The sequence below is a fragment of the Myxine glutinosa genome, chromosome 10, assembly GCF_964187855.1.
Source record: "Myxine glutinosa chromosome 10, kmMyxGlut1.1, whole genome shotgun sequence".
In the NCBI taxonomy this organism is placed as follows: Eukaryota; Metazoa; Chordata; class Myxini; order Myxiniformes; family Myxinidae; genus Myxine; species Myxine glutinosa.
In genome coordinates, this window is record NC_136270.1 from 131,460,869 (window position 1) to 131,473,071 (window position 12,203).

General features: G+C 45.3%; 1 protein-coding gene across 4 annotated transcripts in view; it reads left to right on the plus strand.

Annotated features, from left to right (window-relative positions):
- Nucleotides 1-12,203, plus strand: part of LOC137433372 (collagen alpha-4(VI) chain-like) — a 282,309-nt gene that overhangs the window by 237,044 nt on the left and 33,062 nt on the right. For 2 of the 4 annotated variants that reach the window (XM_078786122.1, XM_078786124.1), the window contains exons 41-42: nucleotides 6,990-7,033; nucleotides 11,353-11,712. In XM_078786122.1, coding sequence (XP_078642248.1) covers nucleotides 6,990-7,033; nucleotides 11,353-11,712 — 404 coding nt within the window. The remainder of the gene's footprint in view (nucleotides 1-6,989; nucleotides 7,034-11,352; nucleotides 11,713-12,203) is intronic. The other 2 variants (XM_078786123.1, XM_078786125.1) reach the window with 1 other exon arrangement.

Genomic DNA, 12,203 nt, shown 5'->3' on the forward strand with positions numbered 1-12,203 from the left:
TTCGTGTGTGTGAGGTAATAAGCACATTCACCAGTGAAAAATACAAAAGGTTAGCACAGGGAACAAGGTTCTGTTGAACACTGTCTTGACGGCCTAAATTGGTGTTTGCAAAATAACTACTCGAAAAATGTTAATTACGATATAACTAATCAAGTAATTAACGCTCAAGGGTTTTGTTACAATCTTATATTACAGATCTTATTCATGTAGCAGAGATATATTATTAACATCGTGCAGATATGTTAGAAATAAATAAAATATACATTTAAAAAATAAAATGAAATGCAGTTATTAATATACAGACTTGGCATTTAATATGGAATATTTTTTTTGTGGGGGTGAATTTACTTTTCAAGATGACAGAACCAAAAGTTCATTGGAATTATGTTGAAATTATTCTAGATTTTGTTAATGTGACCTTTAAAAGAAACAAAAACCACATTTGACATTTTGAAGTAAATAAATTGATCCTTGAAAGTGATGTAAACTGATATCGAACTCAATTCACGGACAGTACTGTGTTAAACTTCTGTACGTTTTCCAGAAGTATCTCTTTATTTTGCACATTAGACAAAAAAAAATTCAACAAAAACAAAAGTTAAATTATGAATGGGATTACGGACAGTAAAATTACAGTTCAGTACTTTGTGTAACCCCCACGAGCATTCAGAAGAGCACGTACACGTCGAGGCATGCTGTTCACGAGATTTGCCAAGGTTTGGACAGGAATCGCTTGCCATGCAGTGAAAATAGCCTGCTGCAATTCACGCACAGAGGTCGGCTGCTGGTCCAAGATGTCGATTTGACGCGTTAATTCTGCCCACAAGTTCTCTATCGGATTCATATCCGGGGACATGGCAGGCCACTCCATATGCTCTACACCACGGTCAGCAAGAAAGTGTTGGATCATGCGAGCACGATGAGGCCGTGCATTGTCATCTTGGAAGACAAAGTTTCCTCGAAAGGCTGCACGAGCAAATGGAAGCAATGTTTCTTCCAGAATGGCGCTGTACTTGAACTGGTTCAGGTTTCCATTCAGAACAACCAGGTCAGTTTTTCCCCCTGCATCAAAAGCAGCCCAAACGGTCACCCCACCACCTCCAGCTTGGACTCTTGGCACAATACAATCTTCGTTGTAGGCTTCATGCACTTGTCTGCGCACTCGGTTGCGGCCATCTTGACGATAGACCAGAAATCTAGACTCGTCACTGAAGGTCACGTGATTCCAGTGTCCTGGCTGCCATTGATGGTGCTCTCTGGCCCACTGCAATCGGCGCTGGCGGTGTTGTCTGGTCAGGCGTGGCTTTCTCAGGGGATGCCTGGCACGATAGCCTGCTTGAACCAGTCGTTGGTTGACTAGCCTTCTGGATACAGGCACATTTGTCAGTTGCTGCCACTCAGCCCGAAGCCGATTAGCTGACTTGGTACGGCCATTGCGGACTAACCGGTGCAGCTGGCGATCATCTCTCCTTGTGGTTCTGCGGGGACGTCCTGGCCTCGGTATTGGAGTAGGGACACCCCTCTGAGCATTTCGTTTCAGGATCTTTGACACCTGACCTTGAGTGATGCCATACTGCCGAGCAATAGCACGCTGTTTCATGCCAGAATTTCGTAAAGCCGCTACTCCATGACAAACAGCATTGTCGAGTTGACGGACCATCTCCAGAGGAAGCGGCAATAACTTTTGGAGACGTGCAGCAGTTGTTTTCCACTAATACAGAACGCAACAACCCGTATATACACGATTGTGAAGCCAATCGTCAAATGTACCTGTCCTTACATTTTGTCACGCCACCTGTGATATTATCCTGTTATTGACTTCTTGCTGCGAAAGACAATCAATGACATGGTTCTTTTAACAAAGAAATCACCGAAGCGTAAAAGAAACTCACCAGATTGATATACTGAGTTCAGAAAGTAAACCCAAGTCAAGAAAAAAAAAATCCATATTAAATGCGAAGTCTGTAGTTGTATAGATATTTTATTAAATGGGCTAGCAGGATGGTGGTTTAGAGATGCAGATACTTGACCATAAGCTGTCCAGCCTGGGTTTAAATCCCAGTCCAGCTATAAACTTTCATCCCGCTGCTTCACAGGAAAGGTAATTGTCCCCCGTCGCACAGCGTAGCGAAAGGGGGACTATGGCTTTCCCCTCCGTCCGTGTGTCCGTCCGTCCGTCCGTCCATACGTGCGTGCGTGCGGGCGTGCATGCGCGAAGGACTGCATTCAAATTTGGTGTGTGGGTGCAACCCACGTAAAAATCCAAGATGGCCGCCGGTATGTATGTCTGATGCCATGTGTCTGCCTTGTGAGATGAATATCTTGAAAAATAAGTGAAGTACCAACTTCTAATCTGGTGTGTGGGTGTATCTAGACACAAGGAAGGACGCTGTTTAAAATTGGGTCGCCACATCAAAATCCAAGATGGCCGCCGCCATGTATGTCTGAACCTTGTGAGTGGAATATCTTGAAAAATAAGCGTAGTACCAACTTCTAATCTGGTGTGTGGGTGTATCTTGGCATAAGGAAGAACCCTATTGAAAATTGGGTCGCCACGTCAAAATCCAAGATGCCCGCCTCCATGTATCTCTGAACCTTGTGAGCGAAATATCATATCATAGCATGTTTTCTGCGTCTTCCACTTTGTCAACTCTCATTACTTCCCCGACGGGGGACCTAGGCATAACGCTTGTTTTCTATAGTTTTGCATTTTCTACACATGGTATGAAATGTCCTTTCTTTGATATAGTTTTCCACATGGCACATACCATATCGTACTTGAGGTTGTCATACCCTTCCTCCCATCCAAGGTACACTGAATCTTGTGGTGAGGCAGTTGCCCAGAAACAAGTTGCTTTCACCTCCTGGAAAGTAAATCCAACTGAAGACAATCGCTTTTCCTTTCACAAAGCTTGGAACAAGCGTGTGTCTACCCTCAGGAGAGCCAGGAAACAATATCTCTCCAATCTCAAGACTGAACTCTCAAACCTGTCTCCTTCCTCCAAATCCTGGTGGCATCTGGTCAAATCTGTTTCTGGTGTTTGTTCCCCCTCCATCCCCTCCCTTACCTCAAACGGCTCCACAGTCACTGCACGTGAAAAAAACCCGAATACCTCAACTCTGTGTTTGCCTCAAAATCTTGTGTCCCGAAGCCATCTCTCACTGTACCCACCGTACCCAGTCGTACCCAGCTGCTCCTGGACTCTGTGTCCTTTCGTCCTGACAAGGTGGAGAAGTTTCTGTCAAACCTCAACTCTGATTCTGCAGCTGGACCAGACGGTATCAGCCCACTGGTCCTAAAATCCTGCTCTGCCACTCTATCTCACCCTCTCTCTGTTCTCTTCACCCTCTCTTTTGCTCAAGGTCTGCTTGGAAATCTGCAAAAGATACCTCTGGATCTGCTTGGAAATCAGCAAACATTACTGCTTTGCACAAAAAAGTGCAAAAACAGATCCTTGCAACTACAGACCAATCAGCCTTCTCCCAATCATTCCCAATCTATCCCAATCAATCCCAATTGTCAATAAAATCAATCCCAACTCCCAAATCAATAAATCAAATCAATCAAATCAATCAATCAATCAAATCAAAAAACTCCAAATCAATCAAATCCAAATCAATCCCAATCTGCTCCTGCAAGGTCATGAAATCAATCATTGCATCTGACATAAAATCCTTCCTCTTCTCCAATGGCTTGGTCTTGGATCGTCAATTTGGTTTCAGACCAGGTCATTCTACTCTGGACATGCTGCTTCTGCTGTCTCAACAATGGATGGAGGTCCTCAATGCCAAACAGGAAATTAGAGCTGTCACCCTCGACATATCACGTGCCTTTGATATGGTCTGGCACCCCGCTCTGCTCACCAAACTCCCCTATGGTATCCATGGAAATCTCCACGCATGGCTTGTGGACTTCCTCTCTGGTCATAGTCAACGTGTGGCCCTGAATGGATTTCTCTCATCTCCCCTTCCTGTTCAGGCTGGAGTTCCCCAAAGCAGTGTTCTGGGCCCAGTGCTTTTTCTGGTCTTCATCAAGCGCAGATCTCTGGAAAATCCTCTCTATCGCTTTGCTGATGACTCCACTCTCTGCCACTCCATACCTCATCCCTCAGATCGGCAGTCTGCAGCCTCCTCACTCTCTGGAGACCTGGACAAAATCACAGACTGGTCAAACATGTGGAACATGTCTTTCAAGCCCGACAAATCTCACACTCTTACTATGTCCCTCCAAAAAGACCGACTGGACAACCCTCCCATCTACTTTGTCAACAATCCTCTCCAAGAAGTTCTGTCGCTCAAGCTTTTGGGTCTCACTGTCTGCCATGATCTTTCCTAGGAAAACCACATTTCCAAGCTGGCCTCCAAAGCCAGTCGCCGACTGGGCATCCTCCGTCGTGCAAAGTCCTTTCTGGGCACTTCTGAGCTCCTCACCACATACATAGCTTTCATCAGCAGCTCAATGGAATACTGCTCTCCCCTCTGGGCAGGTGCTCCTACCTCACACCTTGCTCGGCTTCATGCTGTTGAAACCAAAGCTTTCAGAATCATTGGGATCTCCTGCGCTGAAGCTAACTCCGAGGACCTTTCACTCACTCACCGCAGGCAGCTTGGTGGTCTTTCTATCTTCTACCAACTCCTCTCCGGCCTACCTCCCCCAGCTCTGTCCCCCAAATATTCCTACAGGTCGCACAATATCTGTCAGAAACCCTCTTCTGATGAAACTGCCAAAATCAAGACTCTCTATTCACCTTCACTCTTTCATTTCTCTTTTCTTTCCTTTCCTTTCCTTTGCCCCTGCCAATTTTTCCAAGAATTACTATTTCCAATGCTGGGTGTAGTCCAAATTTTTCCCTGTCCAACTTTTTGGGGATTGACCCTATGAGCCAAGAAAAATATGACTGTGGGATCCTGAAGCTCACCTGGATCACGAGCAACAGTCACTCAAACCATACACCGACTCCCTCAGACCACGATATTTTTAATGCCGTGAACAAACAAACAAAAAAAATCGGGCAAAATGGAGAAGATTGTCATGGGGACCGCAAGGCTAACCCCCGCTCTAGCAGGGAAAATGGCCTTAAAATGCATGTTGTTGTTGTTGTTGTTGTTGTTGTTGTTGTTGTTGAACAAACTTTGCTACCACATGGGCATGAAGATTGTGATCAAGTGGCATCAAACCTGTGTGTGTGTCGTTTCGGATAAGAAAGCAAATACCTATTTTGGGGAGTTAAAACCCCTCCTAGACCCCCTTAATGAGCGCAGATTTTGAATTTGTTTTGAAAGCCATTAATTGGACGTATTGGCCGATGTATATTCCAAGTTTCAGCTAGTTTCAAAGCTAGCCTTTGAGATATGAGTGCCAACACATTTTGGACAGATGGACGGACGGCTGGACATACTCCAACGTGAATTTGAGGGTTTTCTTAATAAAATTCAAGAATGCGGAAACGGACGTTGCTGAAATTTCCAACATATTGTCGTGTGGCTGCCTCTGATGAAAATCAGGCGGTCACGGAAGCTGATCGCGAAGGCCTTAGCTCTCGAGGCGAAAACTCAATGGTGGACTCGAAGATAGACAGCTATACAAAATTGCGCGGGGTGGAGGGCCGGCGCAAGACCCTGCAGTCTTACCTGTTCTCTGGGCATCTCCAATGCTGCTGCAAATCAAATAAATCACACGGAAAACTGTGTTCAAGTATGTACAGAAAATAATGCAACGATTTATTAACGGTTCCGGGAACAAAGAAATGCCGCGCTATGATGCTCTAAACCCCCTATATGGAGTACTCCCACTCGACAGACTTATTAAACAAACAACGGGGCAGACGACGAAATGAACAGTGTGTGTGTGTGTGTGTGTGTGTGTGTGTGTGTGTGTGTGTTCTTAGCTTTGCTCGCTCGGGAGCGTGGCGTGGAGATAGTGCAGGCCTCAGACAGCTAGGCCCCGACACGTGGGTGGGAAGGGGGTCTCCCCGATGCGACTCGCTCGCCGGCCCCGGTCCTCCCGCACCGCGAATCTCGAACGCTCGCCCCATCCGAAGGACCACGGTTCCTGGGGCTGTCATCTCTGCTCGGCGCTCTGGTAATGGTGGGTGGTTGGCGATGGTACGCACGAGGCCACGAACGCGGCCACCAACTGGGTGAACCTTGGCACAACAGCCGCCCACGCAAGCACGCGATCCGATCGCAGGGAAGATGGGAGGGAACGAAGGCAGGAAGGAACGAGAGGGAAATGTCCAGCGCACTCGATCACTACCGATTTCTCTCAGCTCTCCGAAATGGCGTCTGCTCTGCCTCGTGTCCAACTCTGTCCTCTTCTTCTTCTCCTTCGTGTCGTCACTTCCCTCACGTCCCCGCCCCGCCCTATCGTGACCTCCATCGGTTCGCCTTCCCCCATGACGTCAAAAGATCTGCCCCCTTTTCATCGTGTCTCGGCAGGGCATGTGTCAGCCTGCCCGTTTTGGTTGGTGTTGTGTTATTGATGTGAAAGGGAAGGGAATTAATTAATGTGGGTGCGCTAGGGGCATGAATTCCTACTGTCTAGGTGCGGTGCCAAAAGGGACATTGGATTGACCACAGAGGTGGGAAAACACACAAAGTTACCCTTATCGCCCTGACTACTTAGCATTCCTGTCCTCGTACAGGAAACACATACGCAATTATCCCGTGTACGCCTACACATACTAACTTAAAGGTACATAGTGGGTTCTAGCTATCGCGACATCTAGCTATCGTTCTAGCTATCGCGACTATCGCATTCGACCTACACAGATCTACCTCCATCTATGTATTTCTCTACCCCCCTGACATAACAATATTACCTTGATTTAAAAAGAATTCTTCGAAAAAATGCCAAGGGCATAGAAAAGGCCCCTTTATATGGGGTGCTTTGCGCTTCCCTTGATTCAGAATTTCATGGAAATATAAAGTTACATTAAATAATGTTGAACATTAAGTTTATCTGACTCACATTTCTTCCTTTTTTGCAGCAGCAGCAGCATTAAAATGAGTCGGCACAAAGATTCCAAAAAAGGTATGTCCTTTAAAGTACCACATGAAGAAGGCACGTCATGTACACCTGAGGTTATGTTTGCTACATGTAAATAAAACCAGACTCCGTAGAGAATATCATGGAGGCGGAATTGCGAATTCATATCCTTGTTACTCATACCAAAGTACACCGATGATTCCGCATGTTGTTGTTCTACATGCAATGTCAATGAAAGCTCCTTCCTGAGCCTTAGATTAATGTAAAATAAAAATTTCTGATTAGATGAGAACATTAGAGTATGCTTTTCACTTTAAGTCAAATTTTCGTTTTGTGGAAATCCCAACAATGGGGACATCATAGAATCATCAATGGAAGGTCTTTGTATACACAATTTTACATTTTCGGTCAATTGACTTATTTATACACTGACGTCGAGGCTCATGGAGGACGTACATGGCACGGGGCTGAAGGGCACAAGCAGACCAAACAACCATAGACACACTATAGTTTTAAAGGATGTTTTGTGACGAGGGAAGTTTTATTTTACACCTGCAATTAAAGACGCGTGAACATATTCTGTTTCAATTGTGGTGCTCAATGTCCTGAGATGTTATTTCAAGGGTCGATTCGATTAGATCTCTGTTCATCCGAAATAGTTTGGATGCAGCAACAACAGCAAAATAATCCATGGATTCAAGCCAAAAGCTTTGTGTTTTCTATCCAGGGTTAGAGGCTTATATAGAATATGAATGAATGATCGTTTTAAGGCCATTTTCCCTGCTGGAGCAGGGGTTAGCCTTGCGGGCCCCATGACAATCATGGTTCCCTGTTTGAGGCAATGTTTTTATGGCCGGATGCCCTTCCTGACGCCAACCCTTGGTCACGCTCTTACCGCAGGGAATAAATACAAATTACATCCCTCATGACTCAGCCACCTGATTCTGAAATCTATATGGTTGCTGTAATCCATTGTGGTTGCTGTAATCCATTGTGGTTGCTGTAATTCATTGTGGTTGCTGTTATGCATTGTGGTTGCTATAATTCATTGTGGTTGCTGTAATCCATTGTGGTTGCTGTAATCCATTGTGGTTGCTGTAATCCATTGTGGTTGCTGTAATCCATTATGGTTGCTGTAATTCATTGTGGTTGCTGTAATCCATTGTGGTTGCTGCAATCCATTGTGGTTGCTGTAATTCATTGTGGTGCAATAAAAAAATTGCAATTTGCAGTTTTACTATTAACACTTTAATTGCCGACTACAAGTATACTCGTAGTGCTGGGTGTACCCGATTCTGTCACTGTGGGTGTACTCGTAGTGCTGGTTGTACCAGATTCTGTCACTGTGGGTGTACTCGTAGTGCTGGTTGTACCAGATTCTGCCACTATGGGTGTACTCGTAGTGCTGGCTGTACCAGATTCTGCCACTGTGGGTATACTCGTAGTGCTGGGTGTACCAGATTCTGCCACAACGAGTATAAAAGTAGTGCTGGGTGTATCAGATTCTGCCACTGTGGATATACTCGTAGTGCTGGGTGTACCAGAATTTTTTTATTTTTTTTTGTATGCTGAATCAAGGCTCGTGAAAGAGCTAACATTTATCACACAAAAAAATCAAACAGACAAACAAAATATATAAAAAGAGGGAGCGGAAGACAAGATGGGGAGAGAAGGGGAAGCACACAAACACAACATTTGAGAGCAGGGAGATGTGTGGAAGGCAGAGGGCTTGGGGGGAGGAGGCGTGGGAAGGGGGGGGGGGGGGAGGGAGAAGTATAAAACACAAGGACACCAAGGACTTCCAGGACAAAAGTTGGTATTTCAAAAAAGTGGAATTGGGGTGAAATTAGCGGGGGTAGAAAAGATCAAGGTTTTGGACTATGGTTTTGGAATCTGCCACTATGGGCATACTTGTTGTGCTGGGTGTACCAGATTCTGCCACTATGGGTATACTCGTAGTGCTGGGTGTACCAGATTCTGCCACTACGAGTATAAAAGTAGTGCTGGGTGTATCAGATTCTGCCACTGTGGATATACTCGTAGTGCTGGGTGTACCAGAATCTGCCACGATGGGCATACTCGTAGTGCTGGGTGTTCCAGATTCTGCCACTGTGGGTATACTCGTAGTGCTGGGTGTACCAGATTCTGCCACTATGGGTATACTCGTAGTGCTGGTTGTACCAGATTCTGCCACTGTGGGTATACTCGTAGTGCTGGGTGTACCAGATTCTGCCACTGTGGGTATACTCGTAGTGCTGGGTGTACCAGATTCTGCCACTGTGGGTATACTCGTAGTGCTGGGTGTACCCGATTCTGCCACTATGGGTATACTCGTGCTGGGTGTACCAGATTCTGCCACTATGAGTATAAAAGTAGTGCTGGGTGTATCAGATTCTGCCACTGTGGATATACTTGTCGTGCTGGGTGTACCAGAATCTGCCACTATGGGCATACTTGTTGTGCTGGGTGTACCAGATTCTGCCACTATGGGTATACTCGTAGTGCTGGGTGTACCAGATTCTGCCACTACGAGTATAAAAGTAGTGCTGGGTGTATCAGATTCTGCCACTGTGGATATACTCGTAGTGCTGGGTGTACCAGAATCTGCCACTATGGGCATACTCGTAGTGCTAGGTGTACCAGATTCTGCCACTATGGGTATACTTGTAGTGCTGGGTGTACCAGATTCTGCCACTATGGGTATACTCGTAGTGCTGGGTGTACCAGATTCTGTCACTATGGGTATACTCTTAGTGCTGGGTTTACCAGATTCTGCCACTATGGGTATACTCATAGTGCTGGGTGTACCAGATTCTGCCACTGTGGGTATACTTGTAGTGCTGGGTGTACCAGATTCTGCCACTATGGGTGTACTCATAGTGCTGGGTGTACCAGATTCTGCCACTACGGGTATACTCATAGTTCTGGGTGTACCAGATTCTGCCACTACGGGTATACTCATAGTGCTGGGTGTACCAGATTCTGCCACTGTGGGTATACTCGTAGTGCTGGGTGTACCAGATTCTGCCACTGTGGGTATACTCGTAGTGCTGGGTGTACCAGATTCTGCCACTATGGGTGTATTCGTAGTGCTGGGTGTACCAGATTCTGCCACTATGGGTATACTCGTAGTGCTGGGTGTACCAGATTCTGCCACTATGGGTATACTCGTAGTGCTGGGTGTACCAGATTCTGCCACTATGGGTATACTCGTAGTGCTGGGTGTACCAGATTCTGCCACTATGGGTGTACTCGTAGTGCTGGGTGTACCAGATTCTGCCACTACGGGTATACTCGTAGTGCTGGGTGTACCAGATTCTGCCACTACGGGTATACTCGTAGTGCTGGGTGTACCACATTCTGCCACTACGGGTATACTCGTAGTGCTGGGTGTACCAGATTCTGCCACTACGGGTATACTCGTAGTGCTGGGTGTACCAGATTCTGCCACTATGGGTATACTCGTAGTGCTGGGTGTACCAGATTCTGCCACTATGGGTGTACTCGTAGTGCTGGGTGTACCAGATTCTGCCACTATGGGTATACTCGTAGTGCTGGGTGTACCAGATTCTGCCACTATGGGTATACTCGTAGTGCTGGGTGTACCAGATTCTGCCACTATGGGTATACTCGTAGTGCTGGGTGTACCAGATTCTGCCACTATGGGTATACTCGTAGTGCTGGGTGTACCAGATTCTTCCTCTACGAAAAGATTACGCTGTTGTATTGTAAATATAATATGCTGCCAGATAACGCAACAAACATTCCGCTGTTGGTTTGGCGAACATAAATCGATGTAATAATCATGATCAACATTATCAGCCTCCATGACAAGTTTGCCCCTTCATCTGCATTCATATACGTGCCATTTAGAAGGGTAATGGCAAGTAACAAAAAAGAGAAACCACGTGGTACTCGGCACGTGATCTACCATTAGCAATGACGTCATGCCAAGGTGGATCCGGTGCTAAACAATAAACATAGTCCTGCGAGATAACTCGTACCTGGCCATCGGAATTGAAAATCCTGTCCCAATGCCTGCTCTGAGTTTTCTCATAACTTGGGGTTTCCTCAGCAATGGATAAGAAATGAACTTGGATTTGCTCATCGAAAGGTAAATTTTAAAATAAATCATCTGCACATGCAAAACGAGCTTGTAAATGGGAGTAAGTTGACAGTTACCATGGTAAATTCTTTACTGTGTTACCTTCACTCGAAAATGCATTTTTACTGCATATTTAACATGAACAGAATTTCATTGAATTAAACTAATTGTAGATGTTGCAAAAAATTTACAATACGTATTTACTGGCGTAAGAGACGTCATTTTAATTACTCATGAAACAACGTCTTCTCATTTCCAGATGATTACAACACACCGGAAGTCGTCATTCCAGCAACGCTCGAAGATGAAAGAAGCAATGGTCAAAGGGAATCGGCTTCACGAATGAAAGCGGTCGATCCTCATTACCACTCTGGCTCCAAAAGCAGCCGAAACCCCGTAAACATTGATCCTTCTCGAGGAGTCACACAAAATATATTGGAACCGGAAGTCAGACTCTCTTTTTCAAGTGGGAAAACAATGTTGAAAAAGTCGATGAACTACCTCGATATCAATATGGCATCTCAATGGGAAGTCGGTGAAACCCCCGAACCGGTGAATAGCTCGGCCTCTTCGTTCATCATCACGACAAAAGAGCAAGCGACATCAAGGCCTCAACCAGGTAGGACAACCCAAAGGAGGATGACCCAATGAAGGTCGGCTTGCATGATTACGTTGGGCACGAGATGATTTAAACTAGATTATCTGTTTATATCATCCACTGAAATTTCTCCCAAACAGAGCATCTTGAGATCCGATTAAAATCTCATGAATAATCAAAGAAGATGTTTGCTTTTTCCACAGGTTGTGCTTCTACAGGTCATTCCAGTGTTACACTAATTGAAGATATTGACTTTTTACACGTCTCGTAACGTATGATTTCTCATGACTGATTCCATGTATGAGAGAGTAAGACAATGGTATGTAATTAAGATAATCCGAAGTGGTTTACAATTAACCTAACTTTTACTCCATATCAGAAGGTCCTTTTTCAGGCATATCCAATACATTTAGAATATAAAGGAGCATCGAGCAATTCTCGTTTTTTCAACATTCCAGGATCTAATTAAACAGACTTAGAGTTAAGTTTCAATGGGAGGTGAAGTCCATCAA